The 19,086-nt window shown below is 39.4% G+C and overlaps 1 protein-coding gene and 1 long non-coding RNA gene across 3 annotated transcripts in view; both read left to right on the top strand.

Moving 5' to 3' along the window:
* Positions 1 to 2,767: 2,767 nt before the first annotated feature.
* The window catches only part of LOC138982260 (serine proteinase stubble-like), a 40,134-nt gene continuing 23,815 nt past the window's right edge, over positions 2,768 to 19,086 (top strand). The window contains exons 1-4 of one of the 2 annotated variants that reach the window (XM_070355500.1): positions 2,773 to 2,990; positions 7,918 to 8,500; positions 16,617 to 16,727; positions 17,842 to 17,916. In XM_070355500.1, the coding sequence (XP_070211601.1) occupies positions 8,239 to 8,500; positions 16,617 to 16,727; positions 17,842 to 17,916 (448 nt within the window). In that variant the 5' untranslated portion in view covers positions 2,773 to 2,990; positions 7,918 to 8,238. Of the gene's footprint in view, positions 2,991 to 7,917; positions 8,501 to 16,616; positions 16,728 to 17,841; positions 17,917 to 19,086 lie in introns of both variants that reach the window. The other variant, XM_070355501.1, reaches the window with a different exon arrangement.
* Positions 5,386 to 7,614, top strand: LOC138982251 (uncharacterized). The gene is made up of 2 exons (XR_011460819.1): positions 5,386 to 6,376; positions 6,665 to 7,614. It is a non-coding gene; the product is annotated as an uncharacterized lncRNA (long non-coding RNA).

Here is a 19,086-nt window from a genome sequence, read left to right as displayed (position 1 = left end):
AAACTGAACGCAACGCAACGCAGCAAGACCGTATACTCGTAGCATCGTCACTCCACCGCCCGTGGCAAAGGCAGTGCCCGTGGAATTGACAAGAAGAGCGGGGTATTCGTTGCGCTGAGAAGGATAGCACGCTTTTCTGTACCTCTCTTCGTTTTAACTTTCTGAGCGTGTTTTTAATCCAAACATATCATATCTATATATTTTTGGAATCAGGAACCGACAAGGAATAAGATGAAAGTGTTTTTAAATTGATTTCGAAAAAAAAAATTTGATAATAATTTTTATATATTTAATTTTCAGAGCTTGTTTTTAATCCGAATATAACATATTTATATGTTTTTGGAATCAGCAAATGATGGAGAATAAGATAAACGTAAATTTGGATCGTTTTATAAATTTTTATTTTTTTTTTTACAATTTTCAGATTTTTAATGACCAAAGTCATTAATTAATTTTTAAGCCACCAAGCTGAAATGCAATACCGAAGTCCGGGCTTCGTCGAAGATTACTTGACCAAAATTTCAACCAATTTGGTTGAAAAATGAGGGCGTGACAGTGCCGCCTCAACTTTCACGAAAAGCCGGATATGACGTCATCAAAGACATTTATCAAAAAAATGAAAAAAACGTTCGGGGATTTCATACCCAGGAACTCTCATGTCAAATTTCATAAAGATCGGTCCAGTAGTTTAGTCTGAATCGCTCTACACACACACACACACACACACACGCACACACGCACGCACACACGCACATACACCACGACCCTCGTTTCGATTCCCCCTCGATGTTAAAATATTTAGTCAAAACTTGACTAAATATAACAAGTCGCGTAAGGCGAAAATACAATATTTAGTCAAGTAGCTGCCATTTTTCAGCAAGACCGTATACTCGTAGCATCGTCAGTCCACCGCTCATGGCAAAGGCAGTGAAATTGACAAGAAGAGCGGGGTAGTAGTTGCGCTAAGAAGGATAGCACGCTTTTCTGTACCTCTCTTTGTTTTAACTTTCTGAGCGTGTTTTTAATCCAAACATATCACATCTATATGTTTTTGGAATCAGGAACCGACAAGGAATAAGATGAAAGTGTTTTTAAATTGATTTGGACAATTTAATTTTGATAATAATTTTTATATATTTAATTTTCAGAGCTTGTTTTTAATCCGAATATAACATATTTATATGTTTTTGGAATCAGCAAATGATGGAGAATAAGATAAACGTAAATTTGGATCGTTTTATAAATTTTTATTTTTTTTTACAATTTTCCGATTTTTAATGACCAAAGTCATTAATTAATTTTTAAGCCACCAAGCTGAAATGCAATACCGAACCCCGGGCTTCGTCGAAGATTACTTGACCAAAATTTGAACTAATTTGGTTGAAAAATGAGGGCGTGACAGTGCCGCCTCAACTTTCACGAAAAGCCGGATATGACGTCATCAAAGACATTTATCAAAAAAATGAAAAAAACGTTCGGGGATTTCATACCCAGGAACTCTCATGTCAAATTTCATAAAGATCGGTCCAGTAGTTTAGTCTGAATCGCTCTACACACACACACACACACACACACACACACACACGCACGCACACACACACGCACGCACGCACATACACCACGACCCTCGTTTCGATTCCCCCTCGATGTTAAAATATTTAGTCAAAACTTGACTAAATATAAAAAGGTCTGTACACTACACCAGCGTGTGGGGCGATCGAGGTCACTGGGCTTTGTAATGTTACGTCGATATCTCCCGTGGGGCACGGACGGACGTTTCTCGCCCAGTTAACGCTCGGTTTGATATGTCTCATAGAGCAGAGAGTCTTGCAATGGAGTGTCTTATAAGAGAGGCTCTACTGTAAAACCATTGAGAGCTATACGTAAGGATCTGTCACCCTGTCGTTTTAATGATCCACCTATTTAAAATTATACGATATCTATACATATGCGCAGCCTAGAGCTAAACAACTCACAAATCTGTTTGTTTGTTTGTTTGTTTGTTTGTGTGTTTGCTTATTTGTTGTTGTTGTTGTTGTTGTTGTTGTTGTTGTTGTTGTTGTTGTTGTTGTTGTTGTTGCGGCTGCTGCTGCTGCTGCTGCTTATTGCTGGCTTTTATTATTATTGTTGTTGTGGTCTTTTTTGAAACTTTTTATAGATGTTTGTTTGATTGTTTGCGTTTGAATGTTGATTTGTGTTAGCCGTTCAAGTGACGTTGTTATCGACGTCGACCTAATTTGCGTGTACGCTTATGGGTCGTATTCCTTAGACAGGCAACAGTTACAAAGCTTTTCTATTCCGTCAACACTAGCATTGCTAGCACAAAAGAGAAGGACGCCAGAGCCCTCAATTTTATCGTGATAACAACGAGTGACACCTTAGTGTGTTTATTTGGTGTCGCATATCCTTACCCAAGAAAAACAAACTGAGTTTGAGTACGCCAAAATAAAAACGCAGTGACCTATTTTATTCTAAAAGGGATCGTCAATGTTCTAAACTTTAAATCGACAAATGCCGTTTTTCCCCCAAACAAAAATGTCGCCCAAAGAAGCACAAACACAGATCGGAGTGTTATTTTTTGTAAGGAACCAAGGTAAGTTTCCCGCCCAATTGTTTGTGACAGTACTGATAACATGGGTAACCCTTCACACGGTGACATGACACACACACCGACACAGAAACACACGGGCAGAGACCGACTAACTGACTAAGCCCCCCTCCCCTACACACACACACTACTCGTGACCAAGATAGAATATCAACTGACACCTGCATTCACCGGCAATGTCTATGCCTATTGATTCAAGATGCACCTCAATGGGGAGGGTCGCATTTTCTTCAAATATTGCTTCACATGCCAGGGTCAGGGTAGAATATGTCGCAATGGGTTTACCCGACTTAAGAAAGTGCACACCCTTTCCCGGCTTTGGTTTTTGTTAGAAACAACGGTTGTCGGTGCGTAAGTCAGAATTGCCGGTGATTTTAAACAGGTAGGTGTTTTTATTCCAGTCGATGTCGCTGTCTGCGTCTGTCTTTGATTAGTTTCGGACGAATAGATGCCAGATTACCTAAAATGTATGTAGAATATTTTCTGTATCTAAAAGGCTTTTTAGCATGCCCACTTTGAGACACATGGGTTTTGAAGTATGACAATACTTGACGCGCGGGCTTGTCCGGTGACAATTATTGCAAACAAAGTTGTCATGGACAGTTCGTCGGCTTACAGGTACTTTATCCGCCCAGAGAATTAGCTGCTGTATGATTATGTTATGATTTAGTAGAACCTCGTAATTGTGCTTTGTGGTTGTTGTTATGTTTTTTTCAAAATCACATTTCTCTTTCATTGCTCTGACAAAGAAGGAGCTCTGCTATCAGAGAGTTTAAATCTGAACCTCGGTACCAACGTGTGTCATTCACAAAGGGAAATAAAATCGTTTCATATCGCTGTTCTTTCGCCGTGAACATTATACTTTTAATTATTATATGTGAAGATAAGCAACATTGGGACTGTCGGGTGGAACAATTGCCATTTGGTAGGCTACCGTGCTAATTGTCATAACCACAAGACTTGATAGTTTTTGTTTAGTTTGTGAACAAGTGTGCGTGGGTGTGTGTGTGTGTGTGTGTGTGTGAGTGTGTGTGTGTGCGTGTGTGCGTGTGTGTGTGTGTACGTGCGTGCATGCGTACGTGCATGTGCATGTGTGCCGATGAGCGTGCGTGAGCGTGTGCCTGCTTGCGTCTGTCTGCCTATCTGTCATTTGTTGTGTCTGTCTGTCTATAGACTAGCGCTATTGTGTATGTCAATATGTATGTCTGTCTGTGGTGTTTTTACCTCTTCAAATTGTGTATGCCTCACGAGAAAGAGAATTTACCGATAGTCATCGGAGTTTTCTTTGCACTCAGAGTATACACAAAGCCTTTGTTGTCTTCTTTGCGGTTCGTATGGGTTGAATGTCCAGCATACGAATAAACGATGTTCGGAAACAACTCTGTCTTTGGTTTGTATGGGTTGTGATAGAGTGAACACTCTTGTTTTTCTTGAGGAAAACTTTCCTTCGTGACACTTATTATAGGCCAGGGAGGGGTGTGTTGGAAACACGTTGACAAGGAGCAAGTGTCGAAAGTTTGCCTCAATAAAAGCAAAAAATACTCACTATCTCACAGCCCATACGAACTCGACAGAACAATTTTCGGTGTTTGTGTATCGACGGTCTATTGTAAAGTTGCATGAGCACGACATGTTTAAAAATGGACCGCTATGTCAATATGCGTTGTTCACACTGCGTGGGTCAACATTACTATCCGTCAAACATTTGCTTCGTTGCTTAAAGGCACAGTAAGCCTCCCGTAAACCATCACAGAGCTCCCCGAGCGTCTAGCTACATACAGTACAAGCATACTTCCATTTGAACGCTCACCGAACGGGAACATCCTGGCTGCTTTCTGTCGAGCGTGATCATGAGAAATGTTCAAAGAATTTATTTTCGTGGACTTGGTGCTCTACAACAATGGCGCCTCGTTTTGGTGCTGGACGGCTGTTATGAATATTCAACTTACAGAAATCACGCCCGGACAGTAAGCCTCCCGTAAACCATCACAGATACTGTCAGGCTTTTACACACAGTACAAACACCCTTCCATTTGAACGCTCACCAAACGGGAACATCCTAGGTGCCCTACGTAAAGAGCGAGCAATTTTTAAAGAATTAATTTTGCAGATTGTCAAAAATGAGTTACTTCCCTTCGGGTCTCATTCTATCGATGTAAACTGCGATAGCCGTGGATCGATGATTATCAGAATGTTTTTGGACCGTGGTGCGTTTTTGCGCTAGACCTAACTTTTAAAATCTAAATAATAAATTGACAGCTTGTTACACAAACATTCTTTAATCATAAAATAATTCTTTTTTCATCAAGACAAGATCAGTACAATTCGAAGTTTTGAAAGTTTGAAAAAAGAAAAGCCCGGAAGCAGGATCACGCAAGGGTCGTAGCAGACGACGGTTTATGCATATCGCCGTTCCTCTCAACAGTCAAAAGCCATCGCTAGAGTTCTTGTGAACCACAGCCGTTTGTTTCGTGCATAAAAACGTGCTATTGTAGATAAGCTCACATCGAGTCGCATTCAAATGACTAACTGACGACTACATTGTGAAAAAGGGAAATTGGATCACACGGGTTCACGATGGCTCAGGGGTAAGATAAACCACGCAAAAATAAATGCTTTGAAAATTGTTCGCTCTTTACGGAGGGCACCTAGGATGTTCTCAATCGGTGAGTGTTTAATTGAAAGGGTGTTTGTACTGTGTGTAAAAGCCTGACCGTATCTGTGATGGTTTACGGGAGGCTTACTGTGCCTTTAATCTGTTACTTTGATGCCGACAGCTCTGCCGTGTATTGGCAGAAGGCAGTAAGTCCAAATTTGGTAAAAATGAGATTTTCATATCATAATGCAGAGGGGAAAAAGGCGCATCTTGTGTCAAAATTTCTAAGATGTGCTATCAATATTTATGGACTTTTTGAAGAAGTAAGTCCACTAAAAAAAATTAATCGAAGGATAAAAATTGGCAAATGGAAGCAAGTCCAGGGACTTTTGGTTTTCAGGTTTGCACTGGACTTACTTCCTTGCAAGCCTCAAAACGAGTTTGCATGGTTTAGCGCTCTATGTCCATTAGCCAATCGCGTTCACCCTTTTGTAATCCTGACTGCGGTTAACCAATCAGAACTAAGCTTATTGTATCATTATTTCCCTGGCCTTTGTCGGGGAAAATGGCGATGAGAGCTGCTGCCGACGTGTTCAACTATCCGAAGCAACAGTAAGTTGGTTTGTTTGTTTCATTTTTGTTGTTGGCAGTTTTGCGTTCCGGTCTGAAATGACTCTCTCTCAATAGGTATATGGGAATTTACAACGACAACACTGATTTTCTGACTGATCTGGGTATTCCAATGTGCACTTGCATTACGGAGCTAGCACTGAAGTAAAATGCCATAGTTCAAATGCCCATTTATTATAGTTTTGTTGTTGTACGCTACTTCCACCGTGACTTCTTGACTGTTCACTTCTGCTATTTTCATCATGATATTTATGGATGCATTTAGCATGTTTCTAATACAAAGAGATAGTTGTTTTGATCTAGAATGAGTGACTTGTGGTCTTGAGCACTGACAGCGTGTTAGATCTGGAACAGTATGACATTATACTGGAGGATTGTTCTCCGGTCTCTTTGTGCTTCCAACCATCGGAATAAGTATTATGTCCTATTGTATTTGACAGAAATGTGATTCAAAGCGGGACAGGCAGTGACGACAGCTGCAGCACACAGTCTGAGGGATACTCGCCACCACTGCCCCTTTTTGTTCAAGGGCCCAAAACAAGGTATGTTTCACTGACACAGACAAAAATAGCGTGCAACATGTTTTCATTCCTTTCTTTTCTCGGGCTGAAGAGGTATATTTTATAACGAGCAACATCTTTACATCATTTTCGTTGCAGTAGTATTAGTATCATCAGCAGCAGCAGTAATCGTTTGTCATTATAGTAGCCCGCAGGGGTGGGGGGGGGGGGGGTGATGTGCGCGGGAGAGGAAAAGGATGATGTGAAGGAGGGTGGGGAGGAGATTTGTCAATAAAATGTCTCACTTTTGCTGCCTTTTTCATTTGACAGATGTGTAAGCGTTGCTGGCATGCCGGCAGGTTGCAACTGCGAGATACAACCACCTCGGCTTGCAGGAGAAGAGGCCACAATGGACCTTGCCCAAATGAAAATGCCAGCAACATACGACGGTTATGGGCCAAAGAAGAGGAAGAGGAGTAATACTGACAACTTTCAGTTTGACAATAACAGATGCTGAGCGCAGAGATGCAAAACGTGGGGACGAGGAGGAGGAGGAGGTGGGGGGATTGTATGTTGTTTGTTAGTTATCCAAACAGGCTCATGGAAAAAAAATCTACATCCAGTTAATCGTTGTAGTTGATAATTGTCATCAGTCGGATGGGAGAATGTCAGTGAATAGTTTTAGAAGGGATGTAGGTTGTAACTGGGGTAGATGGGGTGATAAATGAATATACAACATCATAGTTTGCAGGTTTGTGGTTTTGCTAGTTGAACACTCAACTACAATGTTTGTGGACAGTGTGTGAATTACTATGTAATTCTACTAGCAAATGTAGCGCGCATGGTGTACAACTACAAATGGTTATATAGTTCATCACACAGTTTTCAAGACTAATTAAACACATTTTGTTCAAAAGTGGAACACTTCAGCTGAAAGTCAACACTGCACGATAATATTGTTAACTCTGGTATAATGGCGGTTTGTCAAACCATTTCTTTTTGTCACGCTGTTGCTTTAATTTTGTGTCCTTTGGAAATCAAGACTGCACGATTATCTATTGTTAATTCTGGTATAATGGCGGCTTGTCAAACCAGTTCTTTTTGTCATGCTGTTGCTTTAATTTTGTGTACTTTGGAAATCAAGACTGCACGATGACCTATTCTTCATTCTGGTATAATGGCGGCTTGACACACTAGTTATTTTTGTCATGCTGTTGCTTTAATTTTGTGTCCTTTGGAAATCGTTAGTCAAACTCAATAAATAAAACGTCTTATTGTCAGATCCTGGATTTTAATTTTTATCAGCAAACGAAAGCGAGAAAGACAGTGAGAAGGAAAGAAAAGGTGTGTGTGTGTGTGTGTGTGTGTGTGTGTGTGTGTGTGTGTGTGTGTTTGTGTGTGTGTGTGTGTGTGTGTTACAGACAAGCAGCAAGATAAAAAGCGTGTGTGTGTGTAAACGTTTTCTTAGATTTTTATTTTCATGTTAAAAGATTTGCGTTCAAGTCAATATTTGTCTGCTGCTTGACAAAATGTTTTTATATCGCTCCACGCGACTTTTTTGTTCTTTATTTCGTGTTTTTCAGAATGATACAAACTGGATCTGTTGATCACTGCAAAATGTAGACGGCAAAGAAAAAGAAGTAAAGAAAGACAGAATATAAGACGGACAGACAGACAGAACGGAGGAAAAGAAAGAAAGAAAACCTGTGCACTGAAAACCAGAAAGGAAGAAAGAAGAAAGAAAGAAAGAAAGAAAGAAAGAGAGATAGACAAAAAGGAAGGAAAAGAAAAACAGAAAACCAGTGCACTGAAAACCAGAAAGGAAGAAAGAAGAAAGAAAGACAGAAAGATAGACAGACCGACAGAAAGGAAGAAAAAGATAGAAAGAAAACCAGGGCACAGAAATGGCCAATGCAAGAAACTATCAAAATCTGGCCAACGATTATCAACCGGAAGTGGCGTCATCAGCATACTATTCCTGCCATCACCAAGGAGACCCATCCAATGGTTTACCCGAGGATTCAGCTCGGCCCGGGTCAGTCCAACTTCAACTGGCAACGACATGTGATGAACCGACATTCTCTCAGTCTTCGGGGAGTACTAGTTCCCAGGCGGATGGGAATCCTATATTTTCCGTAACAAGAAGTGGTTTTAAGACTGCTAGAGGTGAGATCTGTTTCATGATAATTCACTTGCTTAGGCCAACAACAAAAAATAGTCTGTTTACGACCCTATTTTTTCGCGCGACCTTAGACTTTTTGGCAGTTGGGGAAGAAAAAAAAAGGAAAAAAAAAGTCTTTGTTTTTTGGCAAAATAACTAAAAAATATGTTTTTTGGGAAGAAGAAAAAATTATTTAAAAAAAATCCGACCTACCGACCCTATTTTGTGGGCCTATGTTACCGTAAACAGACTTTTTTTTGGCCTTAATTCTGGAATTACTTCTGAAAGTATTAGAACTGAAAATAGAAAAGAATAACGAATGTTTGTTTCGTTTAAACTTACTACCTTTTTTCTTGAATGCTTTTTGGAATGAATTAACTCAAATGTGAATTCGTACATTCACACATTCACACACACGCACGCACGCATACGCACACAACATTTGCATTTATAACATATCTTCTAGGTCAACCCTATTTCCTCTTCCCAATCAATTTCAAGTTTGAGACAGCTGTTTCCTTATTTGGTTTGTTTGTTTGCTTAACGCCCAGCCGACCACGACGGGCCATATCAGGGGGGTGCTGCTTTGACATATAACGTGCGCCACACACAAGACAGAAGTCGCAGCACAGGCTTCATGTCTCACCCAGTCACATTATTCTGACACCGGACCAACCAGTCCTAGCACTAACCCCATAATGCCAGACGCCAGGCGGAGCAGCCACTAGATTGCCAATTTTCCCCGAGTACGCAGTACTAGGGTCCAACAGACTTTAATTGTGTGTCTGTCTGTCTGTCTACGTCTGTGTGTCTGTCTCGACTTAACAGCTTATTGCTGGGAAACTACTGGGCGCAGTTCGTTCAAAAGTTGATACACTAACTTGATAATAGGTCCGATTGATCGTATTAAAACTTCAAAATGTTACCTGGGACCTAAATGCGAAATAATCCACAAAAACGACTCTTAGCGGTGGGCGCGATTCGCGGTGGGATAGAACAGCTGTTCGGCTAATAGAACAGCCAGCCAGCCAGCCAGCTGGTGGAAAGCACGTCCGCCTATGGCCAAAGTGATCCGGGTTCGATTCCCGGCATGGGCGGTATTTTTTTAATTTTTTTTAATTCTTGTTTACTATTGTTTATTATGAACGTTTTAATGTTTTATTTTACTCTAATAATTTTTTTAATTGTGAAAAATAAATAAAAATAATTTTTTTTTTAATTCTTGTTTACTATTGTTTATTATGAACGTTTTAATGTTTTATTTTACTCTAATAATTTTTTTAATTGTGTAAAATAAATAAATAATTTTTTTTTTTTTTTTAATCCACGTGCACAAGACAAAAATTTTCATACTGGGGGAGCGAGCCAGTCTGAAGAGTACTCGGGTCCAGCGCGAGCGTTTTTTTTTATAAATCTTAGGTATGACCCGGCCGGGGTTCCAACCCACGACCTCCCGATCACGGGGCGAACGCCTTACCACTAGGCCACCGTGCCGGTTTTCCTTATTTGATAAGTAGGAAAACTAACATATCTGGTAACTGAGCATGTAATTTTCTTCGCGAAATGTTGTCCACAAAAAATCAATTCACTATTATTTTCAAAAACGTCAGACCATTGCTGTTGATACTTGCTTTCTGATGACAAGGTAACATTGGACTTTAACATAAACATGTCGAGATTCCCATGCCTAGTCAAACCCAGTTACTGTCTCTTTGGTATAACGTATGTGCAATCCACACGATATTCCTTTTATATGTTTAATTTCTTCATTTAGAAAAGTATCCATATAAAACATTACAGAAGTTCATTAATTAGAAGTCGTTTACAACCAGTCGACAAGCGGTGATGCAATTGCCCATTGGGCTTTCCCAAAAGCCGATGTTACTAAAAATAGAATGGGTAACTGAGAAATCGTTGGTTTAAACATAAGTTTATTTTAACAAGGGTTACAATCATGACATGTATACAAAGTTCACAGAAACAGCAACAAGCTAGAAGCTTATAGTGGTGTTCCTGCATGACAGTACAACATAAGGCGGTAACGGGTGAAAAATTTGTCTCAATAAACCAAATCTATTAATAACGTAATGAACGTTGCATAATGATTATAAAGAAAGACAGTAAAGGAAGGAAGGAGGGAAAGAAGATGAATAAAAGAAGAGGGATGGGTAGGAGATGTGCAGAAGTTAAAGTTGTTGTCCGGCTTGTAGAGCATTTATTCTGACTTGCCCAAAGCGGCCTGAACGTTCAATGAACGAGTGTACGGTGGAAAAAATTTTCCTGTTCAAATCTAAAGAATACTGTCTGTCTCCGTTTAAAAGGTGGGGGAGGTGAATTGTGTGATTAGGGAGGGTATGTATAGTTTCTTGACGTGCTTCGCGATAATTTGGACAATCGAATATGAAGTGTTGTACGGATTCGGACGGGAATCCACAGTCACAAGATGCATCTGTAGCAACGTGACGTCTCACTAGATCGTTATTGAGATCACTTATATATAACCTGAGCTTACAGTGAATTATTTGTGACATGCGATCTCCAGAATAAAAATAACACGGCGGACTTAAATCGTTTTTTGACAAAAAGTGCTTAAATTCACTTAGGGAATCACTAAGTTTTATATAGTCTGGTAAAGAATTCCAGAGTTGTGTAGTAGATGGGAGAAATGAGTTTCTATATAATTCAGTTTTAAACGATGGAACTTTCCTGTCTAGAGGTCTGCGCCGGTGATATGGGTTATTAGTTGATATCAATGGTGGCAATATCGCTAATAAGTAGTTTGGCACCTTGCGGTGAACGATCTTGTGAAATAATATCAATTTATGACGTTTTCGCCTCTCTAGTAATGAAATAAAGCCTGACTCATCGTACAATTTTTGATGGCTTGTACCGCGGACTGCTCCAACAATTGTTCGAATTGCATCTAAGTGAATACTTTCGAGCTCGGTGGCTAACTCCTTTGGGCAGTTGTCCCAGAGAACATCAGCATAATCAAAATGTGGCAATATGAAGGATTTATACATTGTTTCTAAAGCTTTTCTGCCTAGTCTATATTTATAAGATCGTAAGCAAGCTACTAGCGTACGGCATTTTGCTATAACAGATTTAATATGTAACTCCCACTTACCGTTATTCTGAATAATAATACCAAGATGTTTATGACTTTCAGTTTCTTGTAAAATTGTGCCACCGAAGTTTAAAGGGATGTAATCTGGATTCCTTTTCCTGCTTATATTCAGAAGTTTTGTTTTACTTTGATTAAATTTAACTTTCCACTGACTAGCCCACTGGTCGATTTTTTCAAGATCTGAGTTAAAAATATCTGTTCGCATCTGAGAATTTTCCAGGCTTAAATACATACTTGTATCGTCGGCAAACAGTTTAATAATGGATTCAACGTTATCAACTATGTCGTTAATGTAAACCAGAAAAAGGAGAGGTCCTAGAATAGAGCCTTGTGGAACGCCTGTTTGCACAGGTAAGTAGCTAGACATACTTCCTTTAAGCACCACTGCTTGTGTTCGATCAGTTAAATAGTTTTGCAACCAATTAAACATCTGACCTCGAATCCCTAGTGCAAATAACTTTCTCAGAAGACCTTTGTGCCAGACTCTGTCAAATGCTTTGGAAATGTCGAAAAAGATTGCCTGGACAGTAATGCTGTCGTCGAGTGACTTGCAGAAGTCGTTATATAGGCATGTTAACTGGTACACAGTGGAGTCACCGGGAATAAAACCAGACTGGGAAGGTGTGATTATGTTATTCGATACAAAATAATCAAACACATGTTTCTGAACACATTTTTCAAGAACTTTACCTACGCAGCTTAAGAGTGAGATGGGACGATAATTTGAACAGTCTCCTTTATCCCCCTTTTTAAATATCGGTGTTATGTGTGCTGTTTTCCATATGCTTGGAAATACACCCTCATTTAATGATCTTGTAAATAAAATAGATAGAGGTTCTGCTATTATAGGTAAACTTGCAATAAGAATTTTATTATGAATTTTATCAGGCCCGACAGCTTTAGATGTATCAAGACTTTCTATTACACTTTTCACTTCTTCGGAAGTCACGACCATATCGTCGACAAAAAACTCAGCATTATCTATATCGGGAACATTATCGTCTGTGTCGTTTATTTCTGATTGTTTAACAAAAGACATATTAAATAATTCAGCCTTTTCCTGGTCTTCAAAATAGGTTTTACAATCAACTGTTAGTGGCGGGATTTCGTTTTGGTCAGAGCCTTTCTTTGCCATAAACCTGTTAACTAATTTCCACCACTGCTTCTGACCAAATTTCTTTGGATCAGATACGGACCGGTCAAGTTCCTCTAAATATTGTTTCTTTCGCGTTCGAATAGCATCTGTGTATTGGTTCCTTATCTTACGAAAGAGTTCCCAAGCTTGTGGTGTGTCTACATGCACAGCAATAGTATGAATAAATCTTTTTCGGTCTTTTAATTTCAAAATATATGATGTGATCCAGGGTGTGTCTCCCTCCCGAATGGTGACTTCCTTGACAGGCAAGCAGGTTTTCACGATCGAATACAACTGCTCCGAAAAAAGAGAAGCTGCGGTATGAATATCTTCTAAAGTCACTATGTTTGACCAATCAATTTTCTGTAACTCAACTATTAACTTTTGACCGTCTAGTTTGCTATAATCTAAAATCGTTCTTTTTGAGTGTGATCTTTTCTTCAAATGATGCTTTAAATAAACGACAGGTACGGAGTGATCACTACAAATGGGAGGAATAACTTCTACTTTATCAACAATGTCAGTGCTTGGAGTAATAATCAGGTCGATACAGGTGGACGTATCTTCAGTTATCCGTGTGGGACTTGTAACTAGTTGCTTTAAGCTATTCAGATACAAAATGTCTGTGAGTTGCTTTGGTGGGTTGTCATTAAAATCGGAATTAAAATCACCAAGAATTATGAATTTGTGAGGGGTGGCCATAACTTGTTTAATAGAAGAATCAATCAGTTGCCAATAAGCAACAGGGGCACTAGGAGGCCGGTAAAACGAGCCTATCAATATAGTTTCTTGATTCAATTTGGTTTCGATCCATGTGGCTTCAAGGTTAGGAATCAAAAGATCTGTTCTCTCTTTACAGCATAAGTAATCTTTAACATATATTGCCACACCACCGTGTGCTCCGTCTGGTCTGTCTCTCCGCACAAGTGGATGGAAACCATTAATATTAAATTGGTCTTGCATCTTACCAGCAGGTAACCAAGTCTCAGATAAAGTTACTATGTCAAAATCTCTAATTTCACTTTCCACAATATCAAGTTTGTTCCTCAGACTTCTGGTGTTTAAGTGTGCTACTATAAGTTCACCTTTTTCTAACGGAGAAACTGGTCCCGGATTCGGATTAATGTCCCCACATAACATCAGTTTCAAGACTAAAAAAACTAATATTACAAAACAAAACAGCGTACTTATAGGAATCGAGCGTACTTCACGGTTGCTAGTATTTACTGAGTCCTTTTCAGAGTTATTTTGTCGCGATTCGTTGGGACTGTAACTATAGACGAAGTGTAGAGACCATAATACAATAGCTAAGTTCACACCATTTCCTCTTCTAACAACTATGGCTATTGCTATACAAGCATCAAGAACATTGTAAAATAATACTTTCTGTGAGAGAGTTGCCGCCTTGGAACAGAAACCACCGACTCTAGCCCTGGAAGTTAGAAAATCAACAGGCATTTAGGTAATGGCATCTCTGAAGTACATGCTTAAAATCCAGGGCCGAAACGGTGGTAATCTACCCCACGCCGAACAACGGGAAAAGTGGCTGCACAAGGGACAGAGGCTAGCTCTCACATAGCCTCTGGGGAAACAGAGCATGACTTTATACAGAACACAAGTAAGAAGGAGAGTAAGAAAGAATAAAGAATAAATGTGTTTTCAAGACAAAGTAAAGTAAATGGATACGAAGGTGATATGATTATCGGGTAAGTGAATAGGTCACACGGATGGCTGTGAAATCGTTCACTGGAAGTATTCGATACATATGCAACCATGCAATAATCATTACATCACTTTAAACTTTAGGAATGAAATGGAATGAATAAAATTCAACAATTACGACTTCAGAAAAAAACGAAGTAAAGGTAAAACAAATTAAAGCAAGTCGCGTAAGGCGAAAATACAACATTTAGTCAAGTAGCTGTCGAACTCACAGAATGAAACTGAACGCAATGCAATTTTTCAGCAAGACAGTATACTCGTAGCATCGTCAGTCCACCGCTCATGCTCAGGGCAAAGGCAGTGAAATTGACAAGAAGAGCGGTTTAGTAGTTGCGCTGAGAAGGATAGCACGCTTTTCTATACCTCTCTTCGTTTTAACTTTCTGAGAGTGTTTTTAATCCAAACATATCATATCTATATGTTTTTGGAATCAGGAACCGACAAGGAATAAGATGAAAGTGTTTTTAAATTGATTTCGAAAATTTAATTTTGATAATAATTTTTATATTTTTAATTTTCAGAGCTTGTTTTTAATCCAAATATAACATATTTATATGTTTTTGGAATCAGAAAATGATGGAGAATAAGATAAACGTAAATTTAGATCGTTTTATAAAAATTTTTTTTACAATTTTCAGATTTTTAATGACCAAAGTCATTAATTAATTTTTAAGCCACCACGCTGAAATGCAATACTGAAGTCCGGGCTTCGTCGAAGACTACTTGACCAAAATTTCAACCAATTTGGTTGAAAAATGAGAGCGTGACAGTGCCGCCTCAACTTTTACGAAAAGCCGGATATGACGTCATCAAAGACATTTATCGAAAAAAAGAAAAACATGTTCGGGGATATCAATCCCAGGAACTCTCATGTAAAATTTCATAAAGATCGGTCCAGTAGTTTGGTCTGAATCGCTCTACACGCACGCACACACACACACACATACACACACACACACATACACCACGACCCTCGTTTCGATTCCCCCTCTATGTTAAAACATTTAGTCAAAACTTGACTAAATGTAAAAATTAAAGTTTGATATTAATGTTCTTGCCTGCTTTAGAGGGTCGAACCCGTGACCACCAAAGTAACAGCTTTTGAGCGCTCAACCGAATGAGCTAACACGATTCACTGTTATAAGAGATAACAAGTCGCGTAAGGCGAAAATACAACATTTAGTCAAGTAGCTGTCGAACTCACAGAATGAAACTGAACGCAATGCAACGCAGCAAGATCGTATACTCGTAGCATCGTCAGTCCACCGCTCACGGCAAAGGCAGTGCCGCCTCAACTTTCACGAAAAGCCGGATATGACGTCATCAAAGACATTTATCAAAAAAAAGAAAAAAACGTTCGGGGATATCATACCCAAGAACTTTCATGTCAAATTTCATAAAGATCGGTCGAGTAGTTTTGTCTGAATCACTCTACACGCACGCACGCACACACACACACACACACACACACACACACACACACACACACACACACACACACACACACACACACACACACACACACACACACACACACACACACACAGAGACACACGCACATCACCACGACCCTCGTTTCGATTCCCCCTCGATGTTAAAACATTTAGTCAAAACTTGACTAAATGTAAAAAGAGAAATTTTGACTTCGAATATTACACGTGAGTTCTCCAGCATGGTATTCAGTGTGTCGAATCGTCGGTTTCCGAGTTTCTCAGTTCGTATTAATCAGTGAACTGTACGTTCTGTCGATCTCACTGTTCGAGGTAAGTTAAGTGATAACTAACCATTATTGTCTCGTTCACTTCGTATCAGTTTTGAATGCAAACTCAACTAGCATTTATTTCAAGTGTGGCTGACATTATGTTGGCAGTCCGGCTTCGAAATGTATTGACCAATCGCCGAAAGACGCTGGCGTCATTTGATCAAACGATTTTCCTACCCAGAATTTTTAATTGGAGATTTTGAGGGACGATGACGCCCTATAGACGGTTTAACATTCAAAGGGAAGCAAGCTGTTAAGAACGGGCGTTGACAGAGCCAATGAAGGATAACAAAAACTTATAAGATAATATACCTATGACCTAAAAGAAGCCAGTTTAGTTGTGTACAATTTTTGAATTCTTCTGTTCGCCGGAAGATTTTGTCGTGCAAAGGATCCGATGTCCAAATGGTCGAGCAAAACTAGCCATTGGCATCACGGCTTTGCTGATCGCTGTGACCGCCGTCTCCTTAATCGTCTACTTTGCTGGTGAGTTATCAAACATATATTACACCATGTTGGAAGTTTTACACACATTTGGATTCTCAAGATACTTTTTTGTTTAGTGGGATACTGGAAGCTGGTCGATGCTTGCCAAGACAACCCTAATTTGTGGCCCACTAATCAAAGAAAGTATCACAAAGATATTTGAATATTCAAGCGCAGCACACACACAAAAACTGTTGCAATAAACTAACAACTGTACATGCTCAGAATTCCACAATGATAAACGTTTTTAAAGCTCATGCTCATAAAGTTATAGCAGGAACTCCCCAAACCGAAAACGATGTCTGACCTCATAATATGTAAATTAAAAGTTAAACAATGTTGGCCTATGTAAGTCCGAGCAAAAATAAAAAGTTATTTCCATGTATCGTGTTGCAAGTGATTGTGTAGGAACCTTCATTTACTTTCAAAAGCCGATCATTTCGCTTACTTGCCAAATTAAACAATGGCTTAACTAAATCTTTAAAGACATCATTCTTTCGCAGGCTACATACTTGACCACAATAATATCTTCGAATAAAGTTAAAAAGTGGCGTTGAGTACAATGATTGCCTTCCCTTAGACTTCGCGAAGCTACGCAGCAAGGGGTTCCATTCAGGGACGAAGCTTCGTGCAGCGAGATCTACGTGAAATGAGCTTCGCGAAGTAGACTTCGCCCAATGAGCGCTTTTGCTGCTAGCCCTGCCTTACCTCCCCTAGCGCGAGCGCTAGAGGACACGGGTGAAAAATCGCTTCTTTGCGATGTGTAAATCGGTACTTTTCTATTTTATTCTGCAGCTTAGGTAACTGCGCAAAGTCTTCATTGTTTTTTAAATTTGTGGTGTCGAGGTATGTCCGAATCATATGCTACCCATCTTTTACACATGGCGCAGTTACCTAAGCTGCAGAAATTAAATAGAAAAGTACCGATTTACACATCGCAAAGAAGCGATTTTTAATCCGTGTCCTCTAGCGCTCGCGCCAGGGAGGTAAGACCCTTCTCTCCCTTGGGCCAAGGGAGGTGACCAATGCTAGCAGCAAAACCGCTCATATATTGTGAACTTGTATTACCGTATACTGCCATTCTCATTTGTATTATCGCATACAATGTGTGCAGTTAAAGCGAACACTGCAGGAGAAGAAACACCTCTATCACCATCTTCGTGCACTCTTGGTTCACAGATGTTAACAGGTAGACATTTTGGCTTTGTTATCTTGAGATATGTTATACGTGATTTCTATTTTGACCCGAGGGGGAGTATATCGTCTTTTGTTTCATCTGCAATAAACGTTATTATGAGTTATTTCTAATAATATGCTGACTGTTAGCAAATGATAACAGACATGTCGAGAAAAAAGATATCAAAAAAGATATCAAAAAAGATATCAAAAAAGATATCAAAAAAGATATCAAAAAAGAGACATGTCTGTTATCATTTGCTAACAGTCAGCATATTAGAAATAACGGTTTTATTACCGTTTAATTCGACCAAAAGAAATTTCGAAGCGACCCCGCGAATTAGACAGAACAGCCGCAATGAGTCTCTCTCTCTCTCTCTCTCTCTCTCTCTCTCTCTCTCTCTCTCTCTCTCTCTCTCTCTCTCTCTCTCTCTCTCTCTCTCTCTCTCTCTCTCTCTCTCTCTCAGTCTCTCTCTCTCTCTTTCTTTCTCTCTCTCTCTTTCTTTCTCTCTTTCTCTCTCTCTCTCTCTCTCTCTCTCTCTCTCTCTCTTCTTCATCTTCTTCTTCTTCTTCTTCTTCTTCTTCTTCTTCTTCTTCTTCTTCTTCTTCTTCTTCTTCTTCTTCTTCTTCTTCTTCTTCTTCTTCTTCTTCTTCTTCTTCATCTTCTTCTTCTTCTTCTTCTTCTTCTTCATCACCTTCATCTTCTTCTTCTTCATCTTCATCACCTTCATCACCTTCATCTTCTTCTTCTTCTTCTTCTTCTTCTTCTTCTTCTTCTTCTTCTTCTTCTTCTTCTTCTTCTTCTTCATCACCTTCATCACCTTCATCATCATCATCTTCATATAACTTATAAGTCACGGTGGTTCAGCTCTCAACCCTGCCTGTGTATCAACTGTGGGTTGTTGTGTTTTTGTTTGTTTTGTATCTCCTTCTGTATTACCAACCCCCCCCCCCTTTTGTGTGTGTGTGTGTGTGTGTGTGTGTGTGTGTGTTTTATCTTGCTTTTCTGTTTGATATGATATTCTGAAATGAGTATTTCAATTTATTCCGCAATCGTGCTTGATTACCACTGTTATGCTTTCACTAGGATTGCTTAAAATAAGCACTATGCTTGATTGAGAAATCCAAAATTCCATAATTTGTATATTGTTTAGAAATTGAATAAAGTCTTGTTGAAACTGTG

Source organism: Littorina saxatilis, linkage group LG12 (assembly GCF_037325665.1).
Source record: "Littorina saxatilis isolate snail1 linkage group LG12, US_GU_Lsax_2.0, whole genome shotgun sequence".
In the NCBI taxonomy this organism is placed as follows: domain Eukaryota; kingdom Metazoa; phylum Mollusca; class Gastropoda; order Littorinimorpha; family Littorinidae; genus Littorina; species Littorina saxatilis.
Note: the sequence above shows the minus strand (reverse complement) of the source record. Positions and strands in the feature narration are given on the sequence as shown.